We start from the raw sequence: 14,556 nt of genomic DNA, 5'->3' as shown, positions 1-14,556 counted from the left end.
TGTTTTCTAGACTGACAGGGAATAATGACAATTGCAATTAGAACAATTTTGTTGGGTCTGAGCCAATTTCTTGATGGCCCCAGTTATAAAACTGTCTAGGTCTATGCAGCTTATATTCCGATGCTGCCACAGTACCTAATGACCTCTGCTGAAGCAAGGTTTTCCCAATCTGTCCTGCAACTCAGAACACAACCAGAAAGAATTCTCTCTGCTACATACACATAAAGCCAGAATGTGCAGGTAGGTAGTGAGCTCATTCAGAAAAATTTACACATATGTTTATTGCATTTGCTAAACTCTGACACATTCACCACATTCACCACTGGCACCCGAGCAGGCAAGCTTTCCAAAGAGTTGCTAGCCAAATCTAACTGCTGCAACCACCTCTTGTGGTAAGTAGCCCTTAGTGTGCCCCAGCCATTCCTAATAACACCATGGCCTGTCACTCTTGCAAACCAAAGAAACACTTTCTCAAGAAAGTTCTCTTCATTACCTGTTTGACATCATAAGCCAGAAGGACATACATTAAGTCAGGTGACACTGAATGTCTGGATGCTTTGAATGTTACCTAGAAAAAGAAAAAAAAGAGAGAAATATTATTTTAAAGATTGAATCACAGAGGAATTAGCCTGTGTTTTGATATAGAGATATTTTTAAAGTCACAATTTTCATCATTACAATTTGAAATGGACATTCTCATTTAGAGACATATGCATGTATAAAGATTATATAAAGTTTGAAGCATCATAGTAAACAAGTACAAAAGAAGTGCCAGTATATCTTTATACATGCTGCTTTTTTAAAAATAAATTAATCTTGTATCATTAAGAAAAAGTATTAAGGGAGGTTAGTGAGGCCTCAGCAGTTAGATGATGAAGCAGGAGGATTTGTAGTGAGCTTGAAGCCAGTCTGAGACAAATTAATAATAATAATAATAATGAGGAGGAGGAAGAGACGTAGATCATTGAAATTCTTAAGTATTCAAATTACTTTTATCTTTGCTTGCTGTGCTAATCAAAAGAAATGTTGGGTCTAGGGAGATGCTCAGATATTAAAAATATTTGCTTTTAAAGACTTCCAGCCTAAGTTCAATTCTCCAGTCACATAAATTCAGACACAAAAAGTGGCACGTGTCTCATTTTCCCTTATGTTCCCAAACACACACACATATGCATATCAATCAATTAATTGATTACTTGAAAGAAATAATATTTTAACATTCTGTGTGTCACAATTTCCTGTCTAATCTATTGTGTTTTAACAGTTGAACACTCATATTCAAAGAAGGCACATTTAAACTCTCAGAGTAAAACAGATTAAAACACAAATATATAGCTGACATATTTGATGCCAGGTGACAACTCCTGTAACTGTGATGCACCTGATAAACTGTGAGCTTAGAGGTTAATAATTGAGCAGTCCATGTGCCAGAAGTAATTTAAAATACAAAGAAAAGAGAAATATATTAAATATGAAGAAATTATTATATTTATTATATTTGAAACAGATGAATTTGTCTAATTTATTTCCAAAAATGAGACAGGTAAATTGAATTGATATATAACCAAAATATGTAATATAATATGTAAATAAAAATAAATAATATAAACTTAAAAAAAATAGACTGTATGATATTTTATCAATTTATTTTAGAGTGAGATAGAGAATGGGTGCATCAGGGCATCTAGACACTCCAAAGAACTCTAGAAGCATGAGCCACCTTGTGCATTTTGCTTTACTTTGGTACTGGGGAAATGAACCTGGGTGGTATTTGCTAAGAAATACATATATAAATAAATTTGACAACTTATTTCAGGACAGTGTTCACAAGATGCTTTTTATGGAAAACAGAAGAGGCTGAAGTTGAAGTTGGGGTTACTTATTCCTTCTTTACCTTTCTTCCTTTTAACCTCATGGTCCCGAACTACATTGGATAGGATAGCAAGTACAGATTACTGCTGAGCAAATGGCTCAGTGGGTAAAATACTTGCCACACAAGCATAAAATCTGAGTTTGTTTGTCCAAAACACATGTAAAATGCTGGGTATGGCAGCACACACCCGTAATCCAATGTTGGGTGGTAGAGACAGAAGACACTCCAGGATTTTCTGGTTAGCAAGTATAACCAATAGATGAGCTCTGAGTTTAGTCAGAGACACTGGTGTTGGGGCTCATAAAAGTTCTTGACCTCCAAACCCTGGGTTCATGGTTGAATTGGGCAAACCAAACTGGGAAGGCTAATTGTTAAATTATTATATTTATTTACATATGTAGAGAACCAAAGGAAGGAAAACAAACACACCTATGTGGCCTTAGAGAACACATGATGAGCCTGGAAAAACCATAGTGTGAACAGAAAAGAAAATATAAAGAGCTTACAGCCAGGTGGAAGGCAGAGGGAGGTGAAGAGCCTATGTAGAAACTCACTAGGAGTGATGAGCAGGCTGCCAAGAGAAGAAAGATAGCTGATTGGTCTGGGCTGGGGCTAGCTCAGGAAGAAGCTAGTCATGACACTAAGTTCTGGGAGCTGAACAGATTAGCTTTAAATCCTAGGAAATTCTGCCCTCCTGGGAGGAGCCCAGGTTATTAAAAAAAAAAAAAAAAAACAGATCTAGGAAGAGATAAGAAGTCAGATCATACTTTGATCTCTGTAATGATACTCTCAGGGGCCCAGTCACCCTAGCTGCCTAACAAAGCTACCCGACCCCATCTCTGGAAAACTATATTCAATCTGATGGTGATTTCTGGACTCCACATACAAATGCAAACATTAGACACATACACCCACGCACATGTGCCCAGCCACCTATGGACAAGCACATATGCATGCAAACTATATACAGGTACACAAATCACAGGTTATTCAACATTCAGAAAGAATGAGGGGTTAATAAAGCTATACCTAGGCATAGAGATCCACAAACTCTTTTAAATTGTTGAGTAGTAAAAAGTATCTTTCATTATTTACAGAAAACATTTTCTATCATATAGCAAATTCTGACATTGACACAACAGAGGACTCTACAACAGTTCTTCTGGTTCTGGTCTACATTTTAATTTGAAAACTTAGTATTTTCATTTTTAATTTGTTGAAGTAAAGAACAGGACCTATGTTAAAACAATAAATTGCTGATTTTTTTTATTTAATATTTTCTGAGTATTGTTCTGGGAGAGATATAAGCTTTGAAACCCTGAGTCAGATATACAAAGGGAATAGAGTGGTTAGGGTGACAGGCCATCGAATGGCAATGCTGAGACTTGGAAATTTTGCACCAAGGTAAGCTATGAGTACTATCTACATATACAATGTTTCAGAAAATGTCATGGTGATTACTAGCAGGAAAGTCTGCCAAAATGTTGCTTTGCATTTTCAAAAGAGGTATTTCAAAAGTAATATAAATATGGGCTGGAGATATGGCTCAGTGGTTAAGGTGCTTGCCTGCAGAGCCTAATGACCCAGTTTTGATTCACTAAGGTGATACAAGTTTGTGGAGTTTGATTGTGGTGGCTAGAGGCCCTTGCATACCCATCCCCTCCTCTCTCTTTCTGCAAGCAAACAAATGAAATATTTATTAAGAAAACTAATGGAAAGAATAACTATATTAGCACTAGTCAGTCATTAATCATCTATAGAAGGAAAATTCCTGAGATCATTATAATTATTAAGAGTTCTCAATAGTCCCTGGGGAAATTCACGAACCAGGTATCATCATTGCTCTACCATATTTCTCAGTCATCACGGTATGAGACTGGCCTATGGGAAATCTAGTTTAGGTTTGAGAACTCAACATCATCCAATTTCTGTTTTCTTGAGTTGATGTCTTATGTGCCATTAAGAATGGCAAGTACTGAGATTTGAATGGCAAGCTCAGAAAGCAAGCTTTCATTTTAGAAAAAAAAAAATAATGTAGAAAGTTCTCACATTGAAAGGGTTGTCAAGTGAGTGACCACACTGGTGACTTGAATCAGGACTTCTCAGACCCTGGGTGGATTAGGTTGGTTACTTTAATTTTTTTTTTTTTTTTTTTTTTTTTTATTTGAGAGCGACAGACACAGAGAGAAAGACAGATAGAGGGAGAGAGAGAATGGGCGCGCCAGGGCTTCCAGCCTCTGCAAACGAACTCCAGATGCGTGAGCCCCCTTGTGCATCTGGCTAACGTGGGACCTGCGGAACCGAGCCTTGAACCGGGGTCCTTAGGCTTCACAGGCAAGCGCTTAACTGCTAAGCCATCTCTCCAGCCCAAGGTTGGTTACTTTAAATGGACATGGAGTCTACATGAGTTAGGCAAAGGACTGTGGGTTCTTCTAGGTGGAAAATGACCTTCCAAAAAGTCCCATGATGGCAGAAGAACCAAGAAGTAAAACAAAAAGAGAGGCTGGTGGTCAGCTGACATCTTAGTGAATCAGGATGTTTGAATTTTAGTTCCCAGTTATGTCTTTTGGACTTATCATTAGTAATATAAAATTCATAATAAAATCCACATGTTCAACGATTCTGTTAGGACATGTTGACATCTGTTTATTCCCTTTGGGCCTGTAACATTACCTACCTATAAAATGAAGGCTATCTTATACCTAATTCCCATCACTTTCTCCCAACAACAGTAATAGGAGATATCCTATTCTGGTATGAAATGACTAAGGAGACAGTATCATAAAACCTATTATTATTTAAAATCCTCTTACAAGGACAGCGTCATTAATTGTGGCTACAGGGTCTAGAAAGCTCTAATATCATCATTTCTAAGTTTTCTCATGGTCAAAGAAAAACACATCACAAGAGAATCCAGGAAGGGCAATTTTCCTAAGTTTTGTACTATCTCACTATCTGAAGGTGTTTTTTTGTTTTTGTTTTGTTTTGTTTTGTTTTGTTTGCCCTCTCTTCCTTTCTTTTTTTTTTTTTTTTTTGGTAGAAAGCTTCTGTCTAAATTCTGAACTATTTGAAAAAGTTCTCACCTCCTTCTTCCCCATCCACCCCCTTGTGATGTTCTTCACACAAATTAACTTCACGCTTTCACAGGTGGGTTGGTGCCTTTGGTAACAACATTTTAGTATCTTTTACAGTTCCTGCAATTATACAGGCTGGCACTTTATTAATTATCACTCTGCTCCCTCCAGCTTAAACTGCACATGAACTGGGAAGGTTTCCAAACATCTTCTCAGAGGCCCAAGTTATCAAACTTTCTCAGCAGTTAGAATGGTGTGCAGGTCACCTGTGCTGCAAGGCAACTTTCTAGTAAAATACACACCATGGAAGCTTAGTCAGAGGAATCTGTAGGACTCATACTATTTTTTCTTAGTATGCTATAATTTATTGGATCCTAAGAATGATTTCTTTCTACCAGCCAGGAGAGATACTCTGGTTGACATTGAACCTAATGGTAGGCATTAATATAGTTATAGAAGAGTCTCAATTTTATAATCCTTCAAATTACTGTTTAGGAAAGTATATTGCTGCCAGTAATGTTTCTTATTATACCTACACATTTAACAACTTAATTACTATTGAAATTAAAGAACAGAAAATGCTTTCAAGAATGGTGAAATTATGTCTATCACCATGATTCAGCAAGAATGCATACCATTGACTATGTGACTCCAAACAGAGTCCAGGAGGCAGTAAAATGTGTCACTTCTACCTTCTAGAAAACTTCCATCAAGGAGAAGTAGTACATATTAAATGCAGGAAAATAAAATATATAGATGCTTCACTAAGTCAATTAAGGAAGACAAGAAATTTGATCAAGTTAAGAAACATTTATAGAGTTTCCATCAGATTTGAAACAGTCTGTGGAACATCATTGGTACTTGTCACTTAGTTCTACCAAACTCATTCTGTAAAACAAACTTTGCATGCGACTGTGTGCACGTGTCATGTGGATGTATATGCTTGTGGTTTGGGCGCACATTTGGGAGGGTACATGTGCATTTATGTATGAATTCATCTACAGGCTATTTTGGGTGCCTTCCTCAGTTGGTCTCTCAATTTAATTCATATATATGTGTATATATATATATATATATATATATATATATATATATATATATATATATATTTATTTATTTATTTATTTTGGTGGGGGGTTGAGGTAGGGTCTCACTCTAGCCCAGGCTGATCTGGAATTCACTATGTAGTCTCAGGTTGGCCTTGAACTGACAGCAATTCTCCTACCTCTGCCTTCTGAATGTTGGGATTAAAAGTGTGCACCACCATAGCCAGCTCTCATTTAATTTGGAAACACAGTTTGTCACTGAATCCAGAGCTCAGAGATTTAGCTAGACTAGCTAGCCAGTAGACCCCAAGCATCTTTCTGTTTCTGTCTACCCAGCACTGGGATAACAGATGCATGCCACCATACCTGGCTTTAACACGGATTTGGGGGATCTGAAATCAGGTCCTAAGGCTTAGAAGGTGAGCACTTTACAGACTAAGCTGTCTTCCCAGCACCATTCACTTATTTAACATTCACCATTAAGTAATACTATGGTAGTTACTGATGGTCTTACAAAGTAGGGGGGCAGTGGGTAAAAGTAGTTAGATATTTTTCCATACCACATTGAGCAGGGCAGGGATCTCTTGTTTTCCACTACAGAGCAGGGTTATAATACCAAAATTCCTCCCAGGATGGTGGGGGGGCTCAGAGCAAGAATGTAGATATGTATATAAGTTTGAAAGGCACCATCATCTTCTAAGAAAATATGTAATATCACTTTTTATTGAATTTTTCAACAGTTCTAGATTCAAAATGTTAATTTAGAAATTCATAATTATAAAATTACAATGCAGCTGTTTCAAGTATAGGCAAGAGGGGCATATTATTCTCGAGTTACTACATTATGCTACTTTGAGGAAAAGTACTAATGATCATAAGAATAAGTAAGGGGGAAGAAACCAGTGGTAAGGGCTTAATCGTAGAATCCCCCTAACTACCAGATACCTGACACTAGTGAAAGTGATGATATCATTATCATAATTTCCACTGTATTACATTGTAACAAAAACATTCAGAAAATGTCTAAGTAGCTTTACAATATTCCTGAAAGGCTGGGTATGGTGACATGTCCCTTTAATCCCAGCACATGGGAGGCTGTGGCAGGAGGATCACTATGAGTTTGAGGCCAGCTTAGAGCTACAGAGTGATTTCCTCGTCAGCCTGGACTACAGTGAGACTCTGCTTCAAAATAAACTCAAAAGTTTTCTGGAAGATGGAGTTGACACTGTGGTTTATCCCCCATCCCCAAACACATACAATAATGTGTGCATTGTTGACAACATGACTATGGCAGAGATGATAAGAATGTTCACGAATGACAGAAGTAAATACAGATGTAACAGTCCAATTAGATTCATAATTAGAATCTTACTTTGGCAGATGGGTAGGAAATGAATTGGCTCTGAGACCTTCGTGAGGTCACAGTATGTGATAGGAGGCTCTTGGGATGATCCACAGTGTGATGTAGCTGAGCATGAAGCAAGGGCATGAGAAGAACAGGACATGGAGGAGGGAGGCAGAGACAAATACAATCGGGTTTGGTGGCTGTTATGGGAAGACCGAGAAAGGAGACAGTATCAAAAACGGACTCAGAACTTTTAAGTTTGTATGACTGGATGTGCATCATTCTTACCTGAGATATAGGTTGAAGGCAGAAAAACAACCACAGTGTGAAGGAAGCTTTACCTATACCAATTTTATATTTCTCATGGTTAGAAGGATATCTTATTATAAATGTTTAGGACTGGTTCATCAAAGTATGTGTGCAAGACAATTATTTGAGAGGCTCATTTTTAATCAGTTATATAAAGGTCTATGTTCAGCTCAGAACCGTCCCTTTGAAAAGAGGAAGCAAAACTCAACCAACCAATGTCTTGATAGAGGATGGATAAGTGACATTGTAAATATTCTCAGAATTGTTTAGTATTAACTTTATGTTTTTTTTAATTTTTGGTTTATTTTTATTTATTTATTTAAAGTAACATAGAAAGAGAGAGAGGGAGAGAGAATGGTCACACCAGGGCCTCCAGCCACTGCAAGTGAACCCGAGATGCATGCACCCCCTTGTGCATCTGGTTAACATGGGTTCTAGGGAATTGAGCCTCAAACTGGGGTTCTTAGGCTTCACAGGCAAGCACTTAACTGCTAAGCCATCTCTCCAGCACTAAATGAAAATATTTTAAAGCAAACAAGCACATTCAGAGGAATATCAAGTTAGGAATGATAGTACTTGCCTATAATACCAGCAATCTAGAGGCTGAGGGATGAAGATCCATCAGTTTGTGGAAAAAAAAAAAAAATATATATATATATATATATGCACATATATATATGAATGACAACTTGTCATGAAGTTAAAAACATAAATGTGGGCTGGAGAGATGTCTTAGTGGTTAAGCGCTTGCCTGTGAAGTCTAAGGACCCCGGTTCGAGGCTCGATTCCCCAGGACCCACATTAGCCTGATGCACAAGGTGGCGCATGAGTCTGGAGTTTGTTTGCAGTCACTGGAAGCCCTGGTGTGCCCATTCTCCCTCTCTCTCTGCCTCCTTTTCTCTCTATGTCACTCTCAAATAAATAAATTAAAAGAAATAAAATATTTTCATTTATATTCAAGCAGAAATAGGGGGATGGGTTACCAGGACATCCTGTCACTGTAAATGAACTCCAGATCCATGCGCCGCTTTGTGCATCTGGCTTTATGTGAGTGCTGAGGAGTCCAACCCGAGCCATCAGGCTTTGCAAGCAAGGGCCTTTAACTGCTGAGCCATCTCCCCAGTCCTTACTTTCTTTTTATGCACATTCTGGTCTAGCATCTCTGACAACTTCACTTCTCCCTTCTGCTTACTCAAACGATGTTTCTCTAAGTTCTCATTCAAATTTCCCCTTTAAGTGTTCCTTTTCTTTTCAGCATAATTCATCTGACCTCATCTGACCTCAAATGTGTGTTATTACATATGCAATTCATCCAGCAATTGACCACTGCTTGGTAATCTCTCTTCTAGATTGTTTGGAATGTCAATTTCCATCCTTTATTGCCACTATAATATCCCTATTAAGGGGCTCTATTGCAATAATTCTCTTTTGTCAGAAACATAATAAGTAGAGGTAGACAGAGGATAATGATGATGTTCTGAGATGTCAGATAGTAAAGATCATGGCAACAAATCATTAAACATAAGCTCAAATGTTGGAAGTGGCAGGAAATATAAAATATGTATTTCCATGACTTGGGACTGAGAAAGAAATGAATGAGTGAAGTAAGGTATAGATACCAAGTTAACACAGTTGGACAGAAGGACTCAGTGAACTTAGAATTCAGAAATGTCATAAGAAGAACTCTATAGTCAGAATGAGAATTACTCTAATTTCTGGACTAAATTGGTGATAAAAATATCTTGGATCCACTGTTGGTGGACCATATGCTTCTGACACGAGCATGGAGAGACCTGGCTTGAATCCAGAAAACAGCCAGTCCCCAGACAGCCCAACTAATGCTGGAAAGCACTATATGAGCTGCTGGGGGAAAGTGGCCATCAGCAGTATGAGCTAACAGAGGTCTAAGCTACTCAGAAAAACATCCAGAGAAGATGGAAAGCAATCGCTTTCTGATTGGCTAGTAGATCTTCTCAGTGTAAGAAAACCCATACTGGAATTAGGAACCAGATCAGAATCATATGGAGACAAAGATTCTGCTCTCCAGTGTCAAGCTCTCACTAGACTTTGGCTACATGCATCAAATTCTCCCTAAATTACTAATGCTTATTCCATTTAATCTATGGTGACTTCACTCTCCATTGATGAATCTCTTTGTCTTTTTCAGGAGATAGGGAGACCCGAGGAGAAAAACTACCTCTCTCATTTCAGCCAAGCCACAGCTGAAACCTCAGAGGAATTGGGGAGATGAGCAAGAGTGCTGCTTCCATGGTGAACCTGACAATCAGTACCAGGGTGAAGGAGACAGACCCTAAGGATATTCAACAATCACCAAAGCAAAGATCCGGAGGTTCCTAAAAGATCATTACTGAAGTAGACTTAGAACACACTCACCATGGCTCAGGGAATTTTGCAGAAGAGGAGGCAGAAACACGGTAAGAGCCACAGGCTGAGACATCATGCCCAGAGGCATTGTCTCTGCCCCAACACTGACTGCTGTTCCCACAACTCCATGGGGAATACCTGTAACTCCATAAAGGAGGGTCCCCAGTGGAATAGAGTGAAGGATGAGGGAACAGAGGATACAAACACATGATATATTCATACAAAATATGTTGTTTAAAAAATATCCCTAGACCCAGAGAGATGATTCAGTGGGTAAAAGTGCTTGCTGTTCAAGCATGGAGACCTGAGTTTGGATGCCTAGAACCCAGGTAAAGTTGATGCATTAGCACATGTTTGTAATCGCATGATTCCTACAGCAAGGCCCTAAGCAGAGCCAGGAGAATACCCAGAAACTGTACTGCATCCAGGCTGCTTTACAAGGCAGCAAACAGTGAGCATTCCTATCTCAACCAACTCAAAAAGGCTGGAAGGTAAAATAAAAATGACACCTAAGGTAATCTTCTGACACCAACACACATGCCCGTATCCAAACACACACACACACACACACACACACACACACACACACACACACACATGCGTGTGCGCACACACACACACACACACACGCGTGTGCACACACACACACACACACACATACACTCACACCTTTTTATTAAGAAAAAAAGAAAACAGGCATTTAATCGCAGCACTTGGGAGGCAGGGGCAGGAGGATCTCCATGAGTTTTAGGCCATAGGCCATCTTGAGACTCCATAGTGAATTCCAAGTCAGCCTGGAAGACTTTAACTCAAAAACAAACAAACAAACATATATACATATATATATATATATACATATATATATACACATATATATGTATCTGTGTGTGTATGTATGTATGTATGTGTGTATATATATATATATATATATATATATATATATATATATATATATACATAAAATTTGTATATCAGGAGTCAAGAAATCAGCTTAGTGGTTAAAACTGCATGCTTGAAAAGCCTGCCTGCTTGGGCCCGATTCTCCAGTCCTCCCATAAAGCCAGATGCACAAAGTGGCTTACACATGTGGGGTTAGTTAGAAGCACTAAAAGACTCTGATGCACCCATTTTCTCTCTCTTTCTCATAAATAAATAAATAAATGTTTTAAATTATATATAAGTTTCTTTACTTACAAAGCAAAAACAATACGAAGATGAGTGTGTATTTATTAATTGGGGAATGGTGACTATAGGAATGTATGTCTTGGACTGAAGTTGGCTTAAAACTTAAGGCAAATGCCTATGAAGCCTAAGGACCCAGGTTTAATTCTCAAGGTCCCATGTAAGCCAGATCCACAAGGTGGCACATGTACCTGGAGCTTGTTTAGAGTAGGTAGAGGCCGTGGCATGCCCATTATCTCTCTTTTTCTTTCTCTGTCTCCCTCTATTTCTGTCTCAAACAAAACTACATTTAAAATATTTTTAAAAGAATGTATGTCTTAGGATCAAAATAGAAGGACCAGTTGGGAATGAAAAGGGGTTCAGTGGAAAGGGGACAGGCAGAGGGAAGAGAAGTAATAGGAGGGGATTGTAAAGAGAATACCATGCACACACACACACACACACACACACACACACACACACACACACACACATTATTGAAAGTAAAGTAAATTTAATACAATATTTAAGGATAATAAAACAAAGTGAATATTTTGAAAATATTTTTTTTTAAATTTTTTATTTATTGATTTGAGAGCGACAGACACAGAGAGAAAGACAGGTAGAGGGAGAGAGAGAGAATGGGCGCGCCAGGGCTTCCAGCCTCTGCAAACGAACTCCAGATGCGTGCGCCCCCTTGTGCATCTGGCTAACGTGGGACCTGGGGAACCGAGCCTCAAACCGGGGTCCTTAGGCTTCACAGGCAAGCGCTTAACCGCTAAGCCATCTCTCCAGCCCTTGAAAATATTTTTACAACAGAATTATTTTTGAATGAATAGACTCATTGATAAATGACATTTAAATATACATCATGGGCTGGCAAGATTGTCCAGGGGACAAAGTGATTGCAGAGAAAACATTAGTTCCTGAGGTACATCCTCATGCCCCACATAAATGCTGGGAGCTATGGCAGACTTCTGTAACCCTTCCACACCTATGGTAAGACAGGAAGCAGAGACTGCAGAATCACTGGAATTTCACTGCCCCACTAACCTGGAAAATGGAAGACTGAAAGACCTTGCCTCCAATGATGTGGAGAGTGAGAACCAACATTAGACATGTCCTCAGAGCTTCACATGCACACACCATATCCATACATATGAACATGCACACTGAAAATATGAATGAGTGACTTCATGAAACATCTGGCCTTCTTTCATTCCCATAACTGCCACTCCACTAGGGTCCCTAAGCACCTATAATGTATATAAACACACACACACACATATATATTTGACAGAAAAAGGGAGAGAGACAGAGAGAAAATGGGCATGCCAGGGCCTCAAGCCACTGCAAATGAACTCCAGATGCATGCACCCTCTTGTACATCTGGACAAAGTGGGACCTGGACACACAAACCTGGGTCCTTTGGCTTTGTAGGCAAATGCCTTAACCACTAAGCAATCCATGCAGGTCAATAGTTTTTTTATGATTACTTTAGTTGGAACATGATTTAATTTAGTACTAAACCTCATTATTAGTTTATTAATAACTGATTTTAAAAGTTTAGATAATTCATCTCTAGTCCTAGAAAAATAAAACATTAATTTTCAATCATGAAATCAGAAAAAAGAAGCATCGGCATTTTATAGCACAATTTAAAGAACCATGTTTTTCCTGGCTTATACCCAAAGAAAGTTGTGAAGAAGACGGAGAGTGATTCTCCTTGTAAGGAAGGACAAAAGAAAACTAAAGGTGGAAAACAAGGCAAATAAATTCTAAGTCATGGTTGATGCTAAAGGTGAGATTTTTTTCTTTCCTTTTTTCATTTTTTCACTTCCAATAATAGAAACAGAGAAGAATCAAATAAATAGATTTTGATTTCATAGTCCTCATTATCCCCACTTTGTTTCCTTAATATGTTTATATGAAAGGAATTTTAAAATCAAATCTCGTATCATTTATTTCATATGCCACTCTATTGTTTAGGTTAGCGCTTCAATTGTATATTTTTTTGTGATATCTACAACATCTGTGCTGTATAAAAATAACAGTCTCTTTCTTGCTTAGAACAATACATTGTATCAATACTGGTATATACTAGAGAAAAGCTCAATGTTGAACATTGCATGGTACACTGGGCAAGTTTTAAGACTGTTATAATTGGCATAGAACACTTCACATACATATCCATTGTTCGATAAATGTGATGAACAGACACAACAACATTCCACTGATTTAGATCAAAGGTCATACACAAGAATGTTAGCATCAATTCTTATTTTTAACAGAAAGTGAGAATTAATGGTTGCCAAATTCTATTAATAGTTTAAATGGGGCAAACAAGGTGACTTTGAATAGAAATATGCCAATATTTCTCTACTTGAAAATGCCAGTAAACTAGAAAAGCTTTGGTTGAAGAAAGACAGTAATATTGTGACTTGCATATTTATGTAAATTATTTCTTTGAAATTCAGTTTGTGCTGGTCTAATGACTCTTCAAATTATCTTAATGCTTAATATATTTCAAATATATTTTTATTCTAAATGGTTCTATTACATTCAAGCACAAGAACATTAAATAATACAGCAGACACAAGTAAAGAAAAGCTGTGCAAGTGTTAAAAAAAAAAAAAGACAACACAATTCCTGGATCAGTTGTTTCAGTATGGTCTTATACAATGCACCTGATGTTACACTTAAAAAACAAAATGGATGGACAGGGATATCTATTTGCTAAAAGAAATTAAAACTTTTAGCTTGAAAAAAATTGTTTTAGTGAGACAAAAACCAGGGAAATAATATCACTTCAAAGGATAAATCTCTTTGACAACTGATCAATTTTTCTTCTGGCTAAAAGCTTCGCTCAATCTTGACTATAATATCATTCATAGAATAAGAAACAACAGGCTGAAAAAAAAAGTTTTTGTCTCTTGACATAGTGTCCATGATGGAATTAGTCCAGTTATAATTGAGTGTGAATTAAATAATAAATCTATAATAGCATATAAAATAATGGCAAATCACATGTAAGCAAATGAAGTATCCTTTGCTTAGCATGTACAGGCTTGTGCTAAATTTCCCAAACCACTATTACAAAAATAAAAAAAAAAAAAAACACTATTACAAAAATAAGTGAATTACAGCTTAGTGTAAATGGACATGAATATGTAACAAAATTTTGAGTGGTAAAGAGAAATATATAAGATCCTGATTCAAGCATTTTGCTTCCGCCTTGCAATTTAAACATCCACAAGGCTGAGCGCAGCGGGACCGGCAGTTCTAGACCAGCCTGGGCTACACAGCAAGAAACTAGTGAGATAGTGGGAGTAGAAATGAGAGAGAGAGAGAGAGAGACTGAAA

At 37.7% G+C, this 14,556-nt stretch overlaps 1 protein-coding gene across 1 annotated transcript in view; it reads right to left on the bottom strand.

Moving 5' to 3' along the window:
• The window catches only part of Dpp10 (dipeptidyl peptidase like 10), a 557,899-nt gene that overhangs the window by 280,418 nt on the left and 262,925 nt on the right, over positions 1-14,556 (bottom strand). Inside the window, exon 5 of the mRNA XM_045149057.1 lies at positions 494-568. Coding sequence (XP_045004992.1) covers positions 494-568 — 75 coding nt within the window. The remainder of the gene's footprint in view (positions 1-493; positions 569-14,556) is intronic.

Source organism: Jaculus jaculus, chromosome 5 (assembly GCF_020740685.1).
Source record: "Jaculus jaculus isolate mJacJac1 chromosome 5, mJacJac1.mat.Y.cur, whole genome shotgun sequence".
NCBI classification, from domain to species: Eukaryota; Metazoa; Chordata; class Mammalia; order Rodentia; family Dipodidae; genus Jaculus; species Jaculus jaculus.
This window is presented reverse-complemented; position numbering and strand designations above follow the sequence as displayed.